This window comes from Ambystoma mexicanum, chromosome 1p, assembly GCF_040938575.1.
Source record: "Ambystoma mexicanum isolate Mex_15411 chromosome 1p, UKY_AmexF1_1, whole genome shotgun sequence".
NCBI classification, from domain to species: Eukaryota; Metazoa; Chordata; class Amphibia; order Caudata; family Ambystomatidae; genus Ambystoma; species Ambystoma mexicanum.
Window position 1 is genome coordinate 322,641,962 of NC_090921.1, and position 21,658 is coordinate 322,663,619.

The following is a 21,658-nucleotide window of genomic DNA, read 5'->3' on the forward strand; positions in this document are numbered from 1 at the left end:
CTCTTCGCCTCCGACGTAAGGTGTTTACCCGAGAACTAAGGCACAGAAGGACGAGCTCTAGTTTTGGGAATTTGAGAGGGGCCAGGCCATCAGCCAACACCACAAAAGTGGCAGAGTGCCTAGGTCAACCAGGGCGTGATCACTGTGGCACACTGATTGGATCAATAATTTTTTAAAATTTGTTTATAATGTTCGCCTTAGGCACTGAACGCCAACAATGCCTAGGGATTGGCTGAGATTGAAGTGATGATACACTGGAAATAAAGGCCCAAGAAAAAGGGACAATGAAATGGTCTGTGCAGAAGACTGGAAGAAAACTGAAATGCCAATACCTCTGACACATGGGCATATGTTATGTTACTGTGCATTTATATAGCGCTTTATGTACCCTTGGTATGATCTCAAGGCGCTTGTAGGTTGAACGCCCTCGGGAACCGAAGTTCAAGTCAGTGGAGAGAGAAGAGCGTTATAAGGTGCGCGTGAGCACCCGATGTGTGTAGCTGCTGTGGCATTTGTGTGATAGCTGCTTCTTACCGGTAGGTGTGCAGCTGCTGTGGCATTCGTGTGATAGCTGCTTATTAGCGGTAGGTGTGCAGCTGCTGTGACATTCGTGTGATAGCTGCTTCTTAGCGGTAGGTGTGGCGGTTGAGATCAAGAGTATGAGTTCGTTCTGGCAGGTTGAAGGTTAAAAAGACCAGCGTGTTTCCAAGGACATGGGTGGGGCAGTTAACATGTTGAACTAATGCCAGTTTATTCATGGCCACAATAAAGTTACGGATATCAGCTGGGTCATTAACTTGAAGATTAAAGTCGTCAGTAATCGGAAGGAAAGCATGTCGAAGCTGAAAGTCGGCTGCAAGTTCGAGAAAGGTATCACAAAAAGTAGAGTCAAGGCCAGGAGAGATGCTAACCACCTCCTCAACCCTAGTAAAACCAAAATCATGATCCGAGGTAAAAACTCACTCTTCCTCAACACACACCTTTAACACCTCCCTAGGAACCCAGCCATAGCATCCAACTCCGTAAAAAACCCGGGATGCACCTTAACCTTGGACCCAACTCTCAACTTATTAACACTGTATCCAGCACATGTAATTTACACCTCGGCATCCTCAGACAAATCTTTGCTTCTCTCCTACAAAGGAGTTTTAGCAATCCTGGCCATCATCCTCTCCCGCTTAGCCTACGCCAATTTCCTCTATCTGGCCACGCCCACCTATTAGCTTAGAAAGCTCCAGAGGATTCCAACCTGTAGCCAGACTCTTCCTCGTCCTCTCACCCAGATAACATCACTCCGGTTCTTAGCTTACTTCATTTGTTTCCTAACAACTTACAGGCAACCTTCAAGGCCATGTGCATTACACACCACATGTCAGGCCCCCAATTCCTCCAACACAAGCTTACATGGTACCAACCAGTCAGAAACCTTAGATCTGGCTGCATCACTCCTTGTGTTCCTTCGCCCTTTAACTTTAGAGTTAGAAAATCCTCTGCTGTCCAAGCTCCAACCCTGAACAATACCTTTCTACTCAGCATCTGCTCCAATGAGGATTACACCTCACTCCTTAGGAAAGGCCCTCACAACCTGGTTATTCTCTCCAGCAACCTGTTGATCTTTCCCTATTGCACGCTTACCGCATGACAACTAGGCCTTGACACTGTCAGCGACTCGCCATTATGTTCTCTTGAGAAAGGAAAGGATAATTTTGGAGTGGGCCAGACGAATCCAAGTACACAGCTACATCAAAAGCCTAGCCCCAACTCGGTAGACACCAGCCGCAGGGACTGCCACCCACCCGCATTCGCCTCCATACACCATACTAAAACACAAAACCTAACATTTCTACCATCAGAATGCAGCTACGTCCCATGACAAAATTCTGTCTAGCTGGACACAACCACTCTCTGGTACTGGTGCATCCTCAGGACCACCTCTCAGCACCCATCCACATGGCTGACCTTCATGGATAGGTTACTGGGGCTCAACCATTCAACCCAATTACCCATTTTGACCAAATGCACACACTCATTCTAAATCCTGATAATTTTCCCAAACCTGGTTCTTCGGTCCACCGAGGGCATCCTCCTCGCCCCCAGAGGCGTGCTGTGGCCATACCAATGGGATAAAGGCACTATACAAATGACAAACTACTACTGAACCGACTAGGATTTTGTAAAATTTAACAATTAAATGCAAAAACATCAATGGGATTCAAGTGTGACCTCTGGGAACAAGGTTGTGTGTGGTTACTGGTATGGAAAGGTGAACTACTTCTTAGTTGTTAGTATGGCAGTAACATTATAAAACAGTGCTGCTTTACTCACTAATTTGTGTATCGTTCCCCTCTGAACGTGTGCAGGATTGAAACCACCAACGTTTGGCATACTGGCCAACAAAGACTAGGTTTACAGGCCAGTAAACAGCCAGCCCCTAATTGGCAGTCTTCAGTGCCAGGGATAGGAAGGCCCCTGCCTCACATTAAATAGAATTGCCCCAGAATCACCCAGTAACAGGTAGTGGCAGCATCTTCATTTCAACTCCATGTGGTGCAACTAAACATAATCACAATAGTTCTGGGGGGAAACAGACATCTTGTCGGGCAAAATCACAATCGGACGATATACCCAACTAACTGCATTGGAACTTTTTGCTGACTGCATTGCTTGTACCTTCCTGTAACTGTAACGCAACTCTTTAACAAACTTACGCGCCCTTATGCCTCCGGGCCTGGTTGCGCTTTATAAATAAATACAAATAAATACAAATATGTTGTAGAGAATAGCCCAGATGTCCAAAATCTAAGAACCCCTGAAGACGGTGTTACTTTTTTTAATCGTTGTGCCTAGTCGCACCATACTTACGCTTCGAAACCGGCCTCAAAATTGCAGCACGAGCTAATTTTCTGTCTGAACAAGCGTTACCCCCATAAACCGTTCCAATGTCCTTTGTGCATTCCTCCAACACAACAATGCCAAGTGCTAATCAAGACATGTCGTAACAGAGGCAAAAGGGGATTATATTTTGCCAGTATAATCCAATGTTTTCAGGTGTGGAGGTCAGAAGTAGAACAGATGCCTTTTGATGCTACAGATTACCACATATTCCTAAAACTCAAAGTAAGGTAGCAACCAAAAGGTGTCCTTTGGAGCTGTAGTGGGGTTCAGAAATCCAACGGTTCATCTGCTTCTGAAAATAGCCAGAATTATTTCTTGCCTAACACAGGGTTTCAACCAGCTCCTCTTCCTTCCTGCCTTTACACCCAAAATCAGAAACGAAAATCAGAAATGACACAAATTCCTTATCTGAACCTTGTATACATTTTGGGAAGCCTTTTCCAACTTTCCACTCAGGACTTAATTTCATACATTTCACAATTGAGTAAAAGGGTTTTATGTTTTTTAATTAAATAATTTCAAAAAATGAACAAAAACATTCAAAACATAGAACAATACAGAATAAAATATAAAGACTGCCAAAATAAATCCACCCACGACCAAGGAACCAAAACAGTGAAGAGTGCAGACAAACACCCCTCCCCCCCTGCCTTCTCATACAGACCAAACATTCCAATGTGCAGCTTTGAAGGAAAGTCATTGGCCTCCTATGCTCAAACGTGACAACTCTCCAAACCTCTCCCACCCCCCATAATACCAAACCAACCTCCCCACGCACTAAAAAGAAACCTCAAGACACGTTCTATCCGAGCAAGGGCACAAGTCACAACAAGGCAAGTCGGGAGGGCTAAGCAATGGTGGTAGGTGGGAGGTCAAGTACATCACAATACAAGTGAACACTTCTCTCCCAAAAGGATTTTGCTATACAAACTGACCAGCTGCAGTTTGTCTGCCGCAAACCTTTTAGATTTGTCATCAACTGCAGCAATTAATAGTGAAAATGTAGGAGTCTCTTGGCCAATGAGACGGAACAGTAACAGCTAGAAAGTCAGCACCAGGTGCCAGCAAAAGTACCCAACACAGCGGGCATTAACTAGACACAAACACAAGTATGCCAAATCTTGCTGTACACCAAAGGCCCTCGGACTGCACACCAAAATCCTTGTACCGAGACACCCCTGGAATTACAGACTCCTTAGTGGCAGCCTCTTGTCCATTCACCAGCGCCATGCAAAGAACCCAGTGTAGTCAGTACAAGGCCGCTGAAGCCGCTACATGTATGTTCACAGAGTTTGAGGATGCGGCCGTTTGGATTTTCTTTTAAAGTCCTTTTCTTTAGAAAGCATTTTTTTCATTTTGTTTCTTAAGCAGAAGATTCGCCCAGGGGAATAAAGCACCAATTGTGGTGAAGGGAAATGCATCCAAACCCAATTCCATGTTCTAGTTCTGGGGAAAAAAAGGTGTGTGGAGGGTGACCATTCACAGCGCTTCAGTTTGGCACAGTTGGTGTCAGGACTCCTCATTCCCGGAGTCATCTTCATCCTCAAAGCAGCTGTCTCCATCTTCATCCTCCTCCATGTCATCTTCCTCGTAATAGTCATCATAGAAGAGGTCGGAGCCCTCGTCTGTTGCTGGAGCCTTCGTTTTCACACAATACTCCGCTAACGTTGTAGGCACTTTCACCCCATCCCGATCTGCATCTGCTTTGGTCGCCTGCACTTGTTTCCTGAATAGGAGAATTTGGAAAGAAAAACAAAAACGTCAGAGGGAGAAACGTATTGTTGGGCTTCATACAGCATTAGATACTGGTTATTATAAAGCTAATCTGTCAAAACCTCTGTACCGGTTCTGTGCATAAGTCACCAATAAGATGGGCCACGGAGGCTATATCTGCTTCAAGAGATTACCATTCGACTAAAAAGTGCTATAGGCAGAGGTCTTTCACATCAAGGCCTCTTGAACCGGCTTTTCGAAAAAGTCTTTGCTAAATAAAACACTCACGAGGCCTCAACCCCTACAAGCAGGTTTCATCTCGCACTGTATGGGCAGTGTCATGATTTATTGGGTAGTTACATGGGGAAGCTAACGCAAATTATCACTGGACCATAATTCCTGAAAATGTCAATTTATTTTGTTTGACAAAACTCTGAATACTCCACCCTGTACTGTGAATGGTTAACACATCACCTGTATCCCTTCTTCCCATTCCCTCCATTACATGATCAGCCCCTACATGGGTGTCTAGTTGCGAATTACAACAATCTGACACTACACAACATTTTGAAAATGAAAGGACATGCATCTAATCAAATCAAATTCAGTTACATATCACTAGACAGCTACAAATGGACTCAGTACTGGACCACCCGCCATTTCCTTGGGGATAATGATTCTAAAAGAGTCCCAAAATAGGAGTCTGTATAATTGGAACCTGAAGATTGATACTAGAAGCATTTTCAGAGATTTACCACTGTACCTTTTTTTATAGATCCAACCAAACATGCCTGAAGGATTAATTACCCTTTATCTCCTTACAATCAGATTTCATATTGAAAAATTAAAAAGTTCACTTGTTTAGGACCATGTGATTGAGTTAAAAGACTAATACAACAATTAACTGAATTACTCCCCTAGGCATACATAGTACATATTTCTAAAAAATGAAATTGCAGACTAAGTGCATGATGCCCACTGCGAACGTCAAGGGAATCATCAAGTCATATGGAATTAAACCCATTGTACTAAGGAATCTAGGGTGCTTGTAGACAAAATCGTACACCCCTGATAAATAGCATCTTTCAAGTAGGGGTGCCTTATCTTTTGGAAATGGCAGTCTGGATCCTGGTGCCAAGAAGGAATGTGAATGTAAGGAAGGAAAATGGCAGCACAGTAGTACCTTTTACATACAGCAATGTCCTGTCCCACTTCCTAGAAACTTGTGGTAGATGTGGAATACATTACTCGCCGTAATCATTTTTGATGCTTGCATCCGGTACACCCTCTTTTGCCGCCGCTGTAGCAGCCGATTTGGCGCGCCCATTTCGGCACAGGTGCCTTTCTGGCGCAGCCGATTTGGCGCGAGGGACGTTTGGACGCAGCTGACATTGCAGCCACGTCTAAACTCCCTCACGCCAAATTAAAAAACAATTCTTTGCAAATGCAGCACTTTGACAGGTACTGTCCCTGTTTAGGTGTTACGTTTGCAAAGAATGACCCCTGCACTTAACGCTCTTCTTATTGCACATCACAACACGCTGTGCCTTGAAAGCAGCTACTTAAGATTTGATGACAAGGGGGCATGGTAGCGGGATTAGGAGCCGAACTCCCCGGTTGTCATGCCAGGGCACAGAAAAAAACAGTCATGCCAAAGGAAGCAGCTCTCTGCCAGTGCCCACCCGCCCTTCAAGTACCTGGTTGTCTCACCGATGTACCACAGGGTTACCCACTACACACCCGCTTTCCTAGCATGGACTATCACGCAAGTCTCAAAGTGCCCCTGGCATGGGCTGAGGTTGCTTGTGTTAACAAGGTGCACTGATGGACAGTAACGGCTTCTTGGCGCCTTTTCAGTGCCGATTTATAAACCTCTCAATTAATGCACATCTGCTATTCCAGTACTCTAGCCGTGCACCAACTAGGTTCTACCATCCCCGAGCCATACCCTCACCTCACCCCCGAAAGCCCTACAGTTCGAAAAAAATGTAGTACCAAGCGTGGGTAAACAGTGGTATAGATTAGTATGTGCTTAGGAGCTGGAGGCTTTTGACATGAATGACTGTATAATTTACCATATCATGAAGGCACCTTACTGCGAGACGGGCACACAAGAGCTCGGATCACACAGCCCAGCTCTGCCAGTGCATCCATCACTCCGATGCCCGAGTCATGCACCCCAGTTCTAGCCTCTAGTATGCCATCGCATACAGAGACCAAGCAACAGCTCTGCCACTGGCCCTCAAGCCTAACCCTTGCTGCAGAGAAAGCCCCAGTGCAGTTAGTGCGCAAGTCGTCTGTACTCTCGGGTCTTTGGTGTCATGCAGGCAGCCAAGAGCGTTGCCTTCACCCATCCATATGTAGTTCTACTTTCTGTGGTGGGCAGAAGCCGGGTGCATTGGGTACCATTCGATTGGGTAGTAACTCTATTATTGCAGCACTTAGGAGCCGTCGGAACGATGCACAGGGGAGCTATATTGGAACACAAATATTGCTAGCAAAGCTGTGTGCGGCGCAGGCACTGGAAGAGAAGAGACAGACAGGGAAGTGTTATACAGCGTGCCTCCTGGAGATGGAGAAGCACAGGATGGGGTGCATTTTCAGAGCTTTGTGTGGGTTTGTCACCCATGGTTGCAGGAGGTGCTGCCAATCGGCAGCGGGGTGCATTGCCAGTCGAGTGTTCACTGCTTTGTGACGCACCAGTGGGTGACGAACAGTCACTAGACCCTACGAAATAGCTACGACTATTATACATCGCAATGATACTCCTTTCACAAACTTGGGCAGGATGAAATGCTAAACATGCCTTGCAAATTCAAATCTATGGCTTGCAGGATGGGTCCAAATCCGTTCAGCAGCTTCAGTCTTCCGCTCAACCCACTGAACTATCTCCCTTGCAATGCCGAATAATGGGAAGCCACCATGACTGCAGTTCCCCAGTCCGTGGGCCACCTGGCAAGGTGCCCAGTCCCGGGCCTCGCGCTGGGGCCGTTGCCTGCTTGGAATTTATGATTTTCTTGGGTTTAATGAAAAAAGTTGCGGATTTAAAAGAAAATTCAGTAAATGACGAAGTCTTGTACCCTCAACCCTGCCTGGACCAGCAAGGCCAATATCTAAAATGAAACCTGGGGCTGACTACAGGTCAGGGACACTTAAGTAAATGATGGAGCATTTTGCGTCTGGAACAAACACGGTAAAACCCACCAACCGAAGTGGCCCAATAAGGTCGAAATATGTAGGGATCCCCTGTGCTTCTCAGACTAGTTCGACTTGTACCCCTCCTACCCCCATAATGCATATTCTCATCCCTTTTATAATGTCACAGACAGGACACACATACTGGCATTCCAAGCTGCACACTGAAATGCCAGTGGTTATGGTTAATTCAACAACTCAGTTTTATTTCAAAATCTATTTAAGGACAGTTTTGCTGCCGCTTGATCAGAACTGAAGCATGGCTTGGACACTGGAATGAACCACTGACGTGGGCAGGTGAGATTTAGTTGTGGGGAGGTACAGCCAGCGAGAATCAGTGGATACCTTTAATTTGTCGTCAGCAGACAATAGAACTACTGCATCACATCAGTGGTCAAACAAAACATTCACCCTTTACATTCGGAATTACACAAAATTGGCACACGCGTGTGTGCTCATTTTCTAGCACTGGGGAGGACTGGGGGTAAGGGGTCACATACCACACTCCCCGGGAATTGTCCCTCCCCTTCGAACAGCTGGCATTGATTTTATTCTGTGGTTATATGATTCAGCAGCAACCACAAGCTGCATGTACTGTGTGTTTAATCCACAGCCACTCGACGTGCCTTAGAATGTGCAGGGTGTGATTGCGTGGTGGAGGATAAATCCCATGTATGTTCTGATGGCGTGAGTGTCTAAGGAGGGTTCACACATTCACAAGAGAAAACACTGAACGATAGCACTAGTATTAAAAGACTTCTATAGCCCAGCAGTCAACTGAATCGTATCTAGGCGCTTTGGGCAGGTCTCTGACGGTGGACATTGCCAATACAGGTTACTGGTTCACATGTGGGATAGTTTAGATGCTTCAAGCCAATTAAACTAAATTTTGTATAAAATATACTTTGCTGCATTGAAAGTAATTGACGCGGAGCCTGAAGGAAAGCGCCATTAGATGCTTCTAAAAAGCAAAGGGACAATTTACACTATATTGTACACTGTATAAATGGTTCCACTCGCTCCTTCAATCCCGCTGTATTAAAAAAATAAAAAGAATTGTGACTGTGCGCCAAAAGATCCCTGGGGCGAAACGTGCCAGTGCCGAACTGGGCGTGCCAAAATGGGAGCGCGCAAATGTCTCCTGCGCTGAAGCGGCCCGCGCCAAACTGGCCGCGCCAAATCGTCCTGCTCCGCTTGCATCTGCTTAGATTGAGATGGTATGCATAGGCCGACATCTAGTGGAAGCTGCAGAGTATTACAGTTGTTTTCGAAACTCGAAAATGGAAGTCGGCAGGGCATGCCGGTAATTCCATCCCTACTGTGACATCCACTGTACCCATGGTCCTTCATGCGTCAAGGTCCCTCAGATTGTTTTGTTCCGACATGAGCATGCATGAAATGTAGCGCGAGCACAGGTGTATCCAAGCAGATGGATAAAGCTCATAACATCTATGCACCTTTTCTCAGGTGAGGAAGGGTGGGCATATGTGAATCTAAGAAGATACAAGCATCAGAAATAAGATTACGGTGAGTAATGTATACCTTCTGAGGCTTGTGTAATCTGCTTAGATCACATGCCATGCATACTTTAGCGAATAGTGTTAGGAGAAGGTGGTGAGAAGGAGCAGCGGCAAATAGATGTTTTAGAACCGCTTGTCCCACCTGTGCAACTGCTTTGGAATGTGTGTCAATGCAGTAGCGCTGAGTGAAAGTGTGTACTGAGCTCCATGTAGCTGCTTTGTAAATGCGGTCTAGGGGGACATTTACGATAAAAGAAAGAGTAGCTCCTGTGCTCCGTGTGGAGTGAGCTCTTGGTGTAAAAGGCAGTGTCTTGTTTGATAACGAATAGCATAATTGCATACATCTGACTATCCACCTGGAGATGGCATTCTCTGCCTGGTGCTACGGAGACAAACAGTTGATCAGTTATTCTAAGCAGCCTGGTATTGGTAACGTAGTAAAGGACCACCGCCCTCACATCCAGTGTGTGGAGTTTTACCTCAGCTGAACTAGTTGGATTCTGAAAGAAATCTGGAAGCTCAATAGATTGGTTCACGTGGAATTTGGAAATGAATTTAGTGGAGAACATAGGAGGATTACATAAAACCAATTTATCTTTATGGATAATAAAGAAAGGGTCCCGCACTGACAATGCTTGCAATTCACTAACTTCCTATGGACGTTATAGCCACGAAGAAGGCAGTCTTGTATGTCAGGTGTTTAAGACTTGACTTAGGCCCGAATGGGGGCACCATGAGCTTTGCTAGTACTACATGGAGATCCCATCCTGGCGGTGGGTTTGAAATTGGAGGGTGGAGTCTATACTCCCTCCATGAATGCCTTAATGACTGGAATTTTCCACCACAATACTGTCAGGGAGAATTCTCAGAAATGTGCCAATTCCCTCTACCTTAGAGACCCCCAGCAACTCTGCTGGATTTTGAGGACTGGAGTTATTTTTACGTGGAGAGTGTGAGGCCCTTTTTCCCCACTCTCTCATGTATTTTAATGTGATTTTGACTGTTTCTTTTGGTTGTGATGTCTGACAAACTCCATAGGCATCTTTTACATTGTGTCACACAGCACCTTCAGTGCAGTGACACAGGGAAGTCTTTCAGGTTTCCCAAGGTTTAAATCCCTTCTCTGGGATGAATTACCGTTTCCAAGAGTAGTAAAGTGAAATTGACTTTACTTACACATGTAATTTTCTAGACCCAGCACACACCATTTTAGAATAGGGTGCTGGAGGGGTTACCGAATATCTAACATTTTAATGTTACCCTTTCCTCAATAAAAGGCTGGTGGCAGTGGTTTACGTATTACTGCCATTAGGTGATTCTGCACTCTGGCGTGATTGGCTGGCTGGCTGTCCGGCAAGGACAGCCACCCTGCTGAATGAGTGGCAGCTAGGCTGGAATGAAAGGGAGAAAACTGTTTAAAATTAAAAGGCGAGTCTCTTGGCTTGGTAGGCAGAGTCGACCACTGGAACGAAAGAACCGAAGACTAGCTGGAAGGGAACGGCTACTGCAACTCCTGGATCGTTGGTTGCCCGGTCAATATAAGCTACTGTGAAAACCCGACCGAGAGACCTCTCCCTGCGAAAGTGCGTGAAACTTTGGCAACTTGCAGGCCTAGTCAGTTTGTGACCCGACATACAACTCTGAGAACTATTTCTGAGAACCGTGGCAAATACTTTTCTGTTCATCTACCAGAACCGGTTTTGCCTATAAAAGACTCTAGCCCATTGACTGTGGCCTACCTATTGCATTGAACCAACTCCTCCAGTGAACTCAAACTATTTGCACTGTTTTAAAGTAACTCTACTATTAGTTTTTATTAACGTATGCCTTTTTGCTCCTACTTCAAATGCTCTCAATGCCATTTTGCTCCTCCTTTAAATTTCAGAAGTGGTTAGTGTGAAGTATTTTAGGAAATGTGTGTGATATTGATTGGCTCCTTTTAGTGAATGTGTAATAAATTAATAAGTGTTTTACCAGGAAACCTTGAGTGTAAGTGTCTATTTGAATACTTGTAATTGTAGAACACTGTGTAACCTCATTATAACCTCACATTCCCTCTTGAGATAAGCCTGGCTGCTCAGTCGCTACCAAAAACTGATTACACCTGTAGCCCTAGTTGCGTGTAGTGGTCCCGAAGGGTACTGCATACAAACTTTGCCTAACGTGTATTCACAGTTATTCTTAAGTAGGTAAGTACTTTAAAAAAAAAACCCAATGCAATATTAGTTTACCCTTTCCTGGAAGCCAGGCCAGCCAATGTTAAGTTAGCAAAAGTTTAGGTGAACTGAAGCTCTTCTTGCAGGTAAGTAGAAAGTCTTTTCCAATGGTTAAAAAGTCTCAGTAGAATAGAAGCAATCAAAAAAGGGCCACAAGGGATGACTGGTCACAAAGCTGGCAAACTGGCAATTCTTCAATTCCGGTAGCTGTCTTCAAGCACACAAACTGGTGTCCCTTCTCCCTGGCTATTCGGTTTCCTGCAGCACTCTGAGGAAAATACAACCAGCTCAGAGAATGGTGTCCAGGTGGCTTACGAGTTGGTTGGTCCTACCAACTCAAAGGAATAAGTAGTCCTTGAAGGGCTTCGTTGTCGAAGTGAACTTGGCGATTCGGTCCTGCAGCAGGGCTCCACCGGGCAAACCAACAGTCCAGTAGTTGCAGCAGCCATCCTCTTCCAGCTCGTCTTCGGTTCTTTCGTTCCAGCGGTCGACTCTGCCTTCCAAGCCAAGAGGCTCGCCTTTTAAACAGTTTTCTCCCATTCATTCCAGCTTAGGTGCCACTCACCCAGCAAGGTGGCTGTCCTTGCCGGACAGTCAGCCAGCCAGCCAAACACACCAGAGTGCATTTGGGTCTCCTAGGAGACTAAGCACAGGGGGTTTCGGGCACCTCCCTCACTTCCTGCCCACCCCAGACACTCAGGCACCAGAGGCAGTCTTCAGTCCTGAAGCCTGCCAAAGGCATAGAAACAAATGGACCAAATCTAGTTTGGCGCACAGAGAAACTCTAGAATGACCGTTCCAAAAAGAAATGGCGAAAAAAGAACACCGGGACCCGTTTAAACAAAGGAGGCTCAGACACCATCTTGAAAAACATGGCTCTCGCGATTTAAAGGTACTGGTGTTCCCGGACGGGAAAAAACAGGGTAGTTCATTGTAAAAACCATTGCCAGCAGCCATTTCGATAGGAAATGGTAGCATTTGACTGCTACATGAGTTTCTAGACACAGGGGATACGAGGTAACCCCTCCAGCACTCTATAGGAAGATAGTGTGTGCTGGGTCTAGGAATTTTAAAAGACTAGTTAAGTCAATTTAACTTTACATTCTCTGGGAAACAGTAGTTTATCCCAGAGAAGGTATTTAAACCTTGGGAGAGCCCAAAAGGCTTCCCGTGTGTCACTGCACTGAGGGTGCAGTGTTACACAAATGAGAAGATTATGCCTATGAGTTGTCTAAAACTCCATAACCAAAGAAAAAAACCAAAGAAAACAGACAGAATTAAAAGTACAAAGTTCCAAAGGTCAGCAAAAGATCAGGGGGTCTCTAAGGTAGAGAGGAATTAGCACATTTATGAGAATTCTTCCTAACAACGTGTTTTATTCTGAACTCTTCACACTCTGAACACTACTCCCAAGAATATTCTAAATGCAACAGTAATATATTAATGCCAACAGCACCCTAGCTATTGAAGTCACCTGAGTGTGTAGGTAGTGCCTGGGTGTCATCCCAAATGGGCATTTTCTGATTTAGATAACCAAGTGTGTATTTTTGAAGTATATTTGTGTGTTTATATTGATTCCTTCTTAAGGCGGCTTACTACAACTGACTGGTAAATAATGGTTTACTCAAGAAACCTTGTGTGTAAGTTTATTTGAATATTTGTCACTGTGAATCTTTGTGCAACTTCCCTACAGCTCACATTGAACCCTCTTGCGATAAACCTGGCTGATCAACACGCTACCAACCTGTGTAGTACAGACTTATACCAAAGGTTGGGTTCCTATTGCCAGGAGGTCAGGGTTGTTGTAGTGCACCTAATGGGTACTGCATACAATCTTGCCTAACACCTAGCAAATGCATTGCTTTGCGTACGCCTATGTGGAGACCGGGGTATTTGCCGAAGCATGTTCTGCACTCATTCCATGGATGTAAAGGCTAAGCCTGTTCTTGTATCCAATACAGCTCCTAGGAACTGTTTTGTTGTGTTTGATGCAAAACTTGACTTTTTCTCGTTTATTGAGAAGCCCGATTGAAAGCAAAGATTTATGGTTCTTTGGGTGTTCTGTTTGCAAAGTTGGGGTGTTTCCCCTGTGATCAGCCAATCGTCCAGGTAGGGGAACACCGGGCTTGCCTCCCTGCGCAGGTGCGCCACCACCTTTGCCATTACCTTGGTGAATACCCTTGGAGCCAAAGCTATTCCGAAGGGTAGTACCTTGAATTGGTAGTGCTGGTTTGCTACCTTGAACCGCAAGAGTTGTGGGGTGGGAGCATTGAAATATGAAAATAGGCATCCCTCATATCCAATGTTGCCATGTACACCCCCCCCCCGTTTTAGCAGGGGAATTACCTCTTGTAGCGTTGACATGCAGAACTTGTGGCTTTACATAAGTGTTTGCAGGGTGTACGTCTAATACTGGCCGCATCGTTCGATCTTTTTTTGGCACAATGAAGTATGTTGAATAAATACCCTTGTTTACCTCGTTGGACGGCACAATCTCGATGGCGTCCTTGAGGAGCAGCGTGTGGACGACTTCTACCAGGATGAGTTGTCCTCCTTAGTAGTCTTTCTTTGGCGGGGGGGTGGTTCGATGGTCTTTCTAGGAGCTCCACACAATATCCTTCCGCTACTGTAGATAACACCCACTTGTCCGTGGTTATTCCCTCCCATGCGTGGGTGAAGTGCGAAATCCGTCCCCCTACTCGGGAGGCATGGGAGGGGACCTGTAGCGGGCAGTCATTGTCTGGGAGGTGTTCCTCCACCTCTAGATATGGGGGCTCTCCAGCGGCCGCGGCCTGTGCGCCGACCGCTTTGATAACCCTGGGACGCTTGAACCTGGTTGTTGCAAGAAGTATTCTGATTTTGTCCTTATCCAGACCCTCTTTGGTAACCTCGGCCCCGAAAACTGAAAATTGTTCCCACCCCTTTGGCCAGGTTGTTTGTTAGAAAGTTGCCCAAGGGAATTGAGGGTATCATATTCCTCTTTGGCTGATTTGAGAGAGTCCTCTACCGCTATGCCAAATAGCACAGTTGGTTCCACTGGCATGTTGAGTAAGGTTGCCTGGGTCTCAAGCTTAAAGCCACATTGGCAAAGCCAAGAGTGGCACCTGAGACTGGTTCCTTCTGCGATAAGGCCCACATTATACGCAGCGTCGAGGTTGTTCTACAGCAAGCTGCTGGTAGTGGCTTTGCCTTCTGCTGCTACTGAGGCAAGTCTAGACTTTAAAAGCTCTGGAGCAGAGTCCATGAGGGCCGTGATCCTGTACATTTATGGCAGTCAGCTCGCCGACAGTGTGGAATTGTTGGCGATCCTAGTTTGAAACGCTGCCGGAGTTTCAACTTTCCTCCCCATGGTATGGAGCTTCTTGCTCTACTGGTCTGGGGGAGCTTCTGAAGAGGCTAGTGGTGTCCCTGCCCTCTTCCAAAGTAGTAGTGACAACTAGTGAATCCGGCTTCAGCTGTCCTCTGATATTTAGAGGATCCGATGGCACCGGGCGGAAAGGTTTTTCTATCCACGGGCTTACTGCCTACTCCGATTTGGTGTTTCGAGTGAAGGTTGGATTCTTCTCTGGACAGACTAAGATGGTAATGAACTGGGTGGCAGCTTTTTTGTCCCCCAGGATGTCTGACAAAATCTTTGTCTTGTGGAGTCTCCTGTGTTTAAATACCGAAGTGCTCAGCTGCTTTGATTAGTAGGTCATTAAAAAAGGGCTGATTATCTATTGGAGAATCAGGCACTGGGGAATCTTGTTGAATTGGGGGATGACATTGTAAGCTTCTGCCTCATCATCGTCACCATTATCATCGCCATCATAGTGTTGATATTGGTCCTGATCCCCTTCAGCGTCAGTCTGGAGGTCATAGGTCTAAAGAAATGCGAGACCTTTTTGCTGGTGGCTGTGATGAAGACATTGGTGGCTGAGAAGTGGAAGACAGGAGCAGAGAGCTTGAAGCTTGAGCAGTAGGGGGTGCATTTTGAAAATGATCTAGTGCATGAGGGCTTTTTTCAAAGAAATTTGCAAAAAAATACATTCTAGACATCATCCCATCTATGTCCTCTGCTGACCATAGGGCCGAGCTGGGGATGACCCCCGGGTAGGATATGGCAGGAACTTGATGTGTAGAAGTAGGCCTTTATTTTGTAAGGCCTCACTTAGGGAATCTTCTTCTTGTGGAACAGTTTGGTTACAATCTCCTTTGAAGGGGTAAACTTGTCCCTATGAGCCTTGTCTTTGCTCTTATGAGAGTCTCTGATCAGAGCTTTTTGAGGCAGGTTGTTTGGAATTAGAAGGCTTAAACAGTCCTTCTGGGACATGTTTCTTAACCAGGTGAGATAACCCTGTTTTTGGACTTTCCAGCCGGTTTTGATGATATGTTGTTTCGGCATTGGAAGTCCGGCGATGTTCGGCATTCTGTCAAAGGAGTTTTGTGGGCGGCGTCCATTGTCTTAAGAGGCCTGTCATGGGGCAACTAGGATTTCGAGTGCCCAGAGGACAGGGAATCTACAGACCTCCCCCTAGATGCCAAATCTGGGCGTTTGGTCCGAGTAGCGCCGACACATCGCCGTGGGTTGTGTGCTTAGTGTGGGAAGAGGAAGTGACTTTGCTGCCGGGTGACATCCCCACAACAGGACCGCCGGCCTGTCTACTAGGGTCGGGGGCCAGCAGTTGGGAACTTGGAAGTTCCCCTTCGCCCTCATCATCTGAAAAGATGGCGACGCTGTCGTCACTGGAGGCCCCCTCCATGTCCATGGCAGGTTTGACCTGCATGGCATGATGGGCCCAGCGCTTAGTTCTACGATCTACAAGGGTTTTAGGTCTAAAGAGCTTGTAAGCACGACAGTGCTTTTCGTCGTGGTTGCGGTGCAGACGCAGGTTGCACAGCACACTGTCGATCCATGGAAATGTTCTATTACAAGTGGGGCAGAATTTAAAGACCGTCTTATCCATGTCACCTCACGGTGCACTGGCCACTCTGAGCTCACGCTCCCCGCACTAAAGAGAATGACCCCCTGCCACTAAGACTTCCATCTATGCCATCATGCTGCGCATCAGCTACTGCTTGGCCGTGACCCATCCCATATCACCCAGTGCCTCCCAGTTAACATCTATGCTTTTGGACCGCCAGCTTATGCCGGATTTGTGTACAACACTCTGCACCCACTATTGCCACAATGCATTTGGTAGCAGGCTGTCTCGCCATATATCTCTGACCAACCTGGCAACCACTGCTATCCTTATCCCTGTACTGCTCCGCTGTGCCAAATAGTCATAAATTGCCTAGCGCCCACTATGCCCTAGTGTTCCGACTACTGTATACATTGTGCTACAATTTTGAAGCTGCCCTGTACTACAATTTGGCAACTGCCTAGCGCCCACTATGTTTCTGGTGCTCTGACTACTGTATACATTGTGATATAATTTTGAAACTCCCATTGTGCACTTTCACTGGAGGGCCTAGCCCAACCATAGTCACACTTTTGTATGCCTACTGACCCAGTTACACAGCACTATATTTAACTCTTACCACCTCCCGTATCGTGCACAGAAGGCACCTTGCCCGCATAGGCAACGGCCTAGGATGTACACACCACCACCCCCTCCCCCATGCCCACGCCATTCCTACCCTCAATCCCCACCTACACACCTCCCACCACAACACTCCTCCCTACTACTCTCTCGCAAATCACCAACCTTACCCCACCCTGCCCCCGTCTAGGCCCAGACAGAAGCCTTCGTCTCAGCTCCAGAACCTATACTCACACGTCTCCCTCTCCCGCCGGTCCTGGGACAATCAAAGCAGAAAGACAAGTAGCCCGCTCACTAAGTAAGCTCATCCAGCCGTCCACCACTGCCGAACTACCCTTAAACCCCCCCCCTCACCGGCAACCAACCTTGAGACCCTACAGTCAGCCATCACCACCTGCTCTAGCGCCTGCTATTCAGCCTACAGTACCATAAAAGAAGAATCCTGATGCACCTGCCCCCACTACTCACGCTTTGACTATACTGTCCACCCAGAAGCAGGGAGCAGATGCCCCCAACACTAGCCACGACATGACACTATGCACGCCCCCCCAGTAACATTACCCCCGACCAGCCTCCAAGCACAACAACTAAACAAGGACCACACACCTCTACCTCAAGTAGCATCTCACCAACTACACAACTGTGCCCTTATCAGTGCAGTGTCACTCCCTGCCCATGCCCTTTACATCAAAGACCTTATCACCAATAGCCTTGACGACCTAGCCATTAGCGAAACTTGGCTCCACGAAACTTCCAGCCCAGCACTGCTGCTTGCCATCCCTTCTGGCTACACCATCTTCAGTCAGGATCCCACCTCCCTCCTCCGCAAAGGCGGTGGAGTCGCTCTTATTGCCAAAGACTCGATTCCCATCTGAAAACAATGACCACCTTCTTGTCAAACTCAACCCATCCCCCAACTGCACCGTCTCCTTCAGTCTAGCGCCCCCCCCCCAGGACCCACCACAGTCTTTCAAGCCTCCCTGACAATTTAAAGAAATCTACCCAGTCCATCCTCCTAGGTGACCTCAACCTCGGACTAAATGACCAGAAGAATTTGCCAGCAAAAACTCTGAATAAAGCACTTAAAACACTAAGTTTCCAAAAAGTCAGCACAGACCCCACCCACATCAAGGGCCACACCCTTGACTGGATAGCTCAGCACAACTGCAAAACCACCACCAAGGCTACCCTACCCCTGCCGTGGACTGACCACCATGCCATCCTCTTTCAGATCACCACCACTATGAAAGCACACCGACCGTCCACCCCTATCCCACCAGCTCTTAGAAGCAGCGCCCACCAATTGACCAAAGACTCCTACCCTACCTCGCAGTCCCTGCCATAAGACCCCCCTTCTCTAAAGACTCTGAAGCTTTAATTCAAACTTTCAACACCATAGTCATTCAAGCCATAGACTCCATTGCCCCACTCTCCCACAGAATAGCTAAATGCACCAAGCACTCCAATGCTTGGTTCACTCCTGACCGCTCCTAACTGTGCTCCAAAAAAAGGGAAGCACTCCACTTGGAAAGCCAACCGCTGCAATTCCACCTGCGCAGGTGAGCAGGTACTACCAGTACCTTTGTGAACACCTGTGGAGCTGAGGCTATGCCAAAGGAGAGAACCTTGAATTGATAGTGGGTGTCTTCTATCATGAACCTGAGGTACTTTCCATATCCAACGTTGCCATGTAATCCCCTGCAGTAGCAGGGGGATTACCTCCTGCAGTTTTGCAATGTATTTTGAGGTTTGACATACTGGTTTGCTGGGAGCAGGTCTAACACAGGGCACATAGCGAGATACCTTTTGGATACAAGTAGGTACACTGAATAAATACCCTTATTTACCTGGTGAATGGGGACAACTTCTACAGCACCCTTTTCCAGCAGGAGGCACAGGTGTTATGGCAACAGGAGTCTCCTCTTCAGTGGGTGGTATCGAGGTTGTCGGTGAAACTCCATGCAGTAGCTGTGGGTAACGATCCTTAACACCCACTGATCTGATGTGATAATCTCCCAGGCATGAATGACTGACAAGCGACCCCTTACCAAATAAGCGAGACAGAGGTGGAGGCCGGGGAGCCTCTAGGAGTAGAGTTCCTGCCTCTACGAGGAACTCTCGGTTGATAGTGGCCATTAGCGGAAGAGACTTGGTCAGAGGATCAGAGGACACTTCCTGAGCCATATCGTCCATGGGGAGACTGGGGAAAAAGATTGTCCACAAAAGAAACGGCGGGAGTTAGAGCATCCACGTTGGTGGAAGGGCTTGGACATGATCTGGCCAAGTGATTTCAGCGGTTTGTGCTTCTTTTGGCAGTCTCCAGGGCTTCATCAACTGCTTTTGCAAAAAAGTTGGAGTCCTCGACTGGTTTATTGGTAAGAGGCCTGAGTTTCAGGTTTAAAGTCTGAGTTCTTTAAACCAGGCGTGTCTCTTAAGAAAGGTCCCTGGGCTAGAGTGTGTCCAGCAGTCTCAGCAGAGTCCAGAGTATTTTTTAATATGGTGTGGGTAACCCGTCTGCCCTCGGCCACGACCACCAGCAGGCGGTATTAGGTGGGCTCTGGGACCTCTTGAAGGCCATCTTGGACTAGGCCCCATTGGACATTGCTGTAGCTTGCCAGGAGAGTTGTATAGTTTGCGATCCTAGTAGAATAGGCTGCAGATGCCGTCATTAGTTTACTGAGGGCATAAAGTTTTACAATCTTTATCCAGAGGGGCTTCCGCCGTGGACAGTGGAACCACCGCCCTTTTCATAGTGTTTGTAACCACCAGCGAGTCCAGTGTGGCATGACCCCTATGTATAGTGGGTCAGAAGGTGATGGGGCAGAATCATTTTTCAACCCGGGTGAGAGACGGTGACAAGGAAGGAGCTAGGTGCCTCTTATAGAATTGAGTAAGGGGATGCCTGGTCTAGTTGGAGGCTTCTCCTTGAGGATATCCCCAACAAAGTCAGAGTCTGGGGCTGCCTCATGTGTTGCAATCTAAAAATGATCGGCCGCTCTTTTTAAAATAGTGTTGAACATTTGGTCATCTAAAGGGGACGACTCCCTCTATGGAGGCGAACAAGGGGGATCTAGACAAATTATGATCAGGTCAGGGGTATGTGTTGGTGATCGCCAAGGGTCCTCATCCACTGACTGATCTTGATCCCAGTCTGGGTCTTGATCTGCGGTGTCCTGAGCAAATAAATGAATGTCCTCATAGCTATCCTCCTGCTCAGAGACATCCAAGATATTCTCCGGGTGGCCTTGTGCAGAGATGGGAAATATTTACAATTCATGATGAATGGGGCAGGAGTCCTCTTCTCTGGGTTTTTTGGGAGTGCTGTATTTGTCAGAAAAGTCAATAAATTGGGCCATTTTGTCTATATAGTTTTCAAATCTCTCCCTAGTCCATAGGGAAGATGCAGAAGGGTCTGGAGGTGGAAAAAGATTGTCCAGAAGGGGGAGATGTTCCTAATAAGGCCTTCGAGAGAGGCTGGGCGGGGGGGCTTCAGAATACTCTACTCGACGAGATAGGGTACCTTTGTGTTCTGTAGCTGGCAAAATAATAGTAGCAAGGCTTTCGTGGATTTTCAGTGGTTGAATGGAAGGTCTCGACATGCCCGGCGGTGCCGTTGCGGTCGGTGACTGAGGCCTTAGGTGCTTGGGAACCCTTGGGCGGTGTGTCGGCGACCGTATGTTTTTTTGGGTGAACCCCCTTTCGAGAGGACAGGCCAGTCGCATGCCGCGAAGACTGTTGCGTGGAGGGCACTGAACCACAAGGTTTAGGAGGGGCTGCGGTTTCCGGCAGCCCTATTGGCATTGGGCACTTCGATGTCTCTGTCGAGGAGGCCTTAGGGGTTGTGAGTTTGTGGTGCGTGTGCGCCCTTGTGCAACAGAGCTGGCAGCCATCAGGCCGGGGACAGGCATTTGGGAGGCTGAAGGTTACGTCGAAAGGTCGATGGCTTCCAATTCGGGGGCAATGGCTGCCGATGGATACCTAATCATCTAAAGTGAAGGCGCGGACGGGGTGGGGGGGGGGGGTAGGGTGGAGAGGAGGGGGGAATGGCTTTAAGCCAGCATAGCGTAGGCCGCCCAGCATTTAGTCCACCTGTCCTTCAATGTTTTCGGTTGAAAGAGTTTGTAGGACTTGCAGGAGCACTCGAGGAAGACAATGATTGCAACAGCGATGGGCGTCCAAGGAAATTTGCCGTTACACAGGCAACATTTAAAGGCATCCTCGCCAAAGCAGAGGGTGACAACAGACAGACCAAAAAGAGAAAGGGAAAAGGAAATACATTCTTAAAGAATAATAAACTAGAGCCCCACTCTCCCTACTTTAAGGGCCAGGCCGGAGGGCCACGCAGTCTGCGGTCTACAGTCATCGAGCAGTTGTGATGTCTTCAGCAGCAGGAAGCCCACAAAGCAGTCGTCGATGAGGTTAGTCGTTAGACTAGACGACCGTAGGTTGTGGGGACAAAGTAGGCAATATTAACTCTTGCAAGCTCCGCATAGGCAACCAACTAGGTTGGCGGAAAAAAACAATCTGAGGGACCTCTACGTGAGGAATTTTGGGTATACTATAGGGATAGTGTTACAGTCACACCCATGTCGAC

At 47.2% G+C, this 21,658-nt stretch overlaps 1 protein-coding gene across 2 annotated transcripts in view; it reads right to left on the minus strand.

The window, feature by feature from the left end:
• Positions 1-3,380: 3,380 nt before the first annotated feature.
• CDC34 (cell division cycle 34, ubiqiutin conjugating enzyme) overlaps positions 3,381-21,658 on the minus strand; it is a 211,409-nt gene continuing 193,131 nt past the window's right edge. For both annotated transcript variants that reach the window (XM_069647949.1, XM_069647958.1), the window contains exon 5: positions 3,381-4,621. In XM_069647949.1, the coding sequence (XP_069504050.1) occupies positions 4,405-4,621 (217 nt within the window). In that variant the 3' untranslated portion in view covers positions 3,381-4,404. The remainder of the gene's footprint in view (positions 4,622-21,658) is intronic.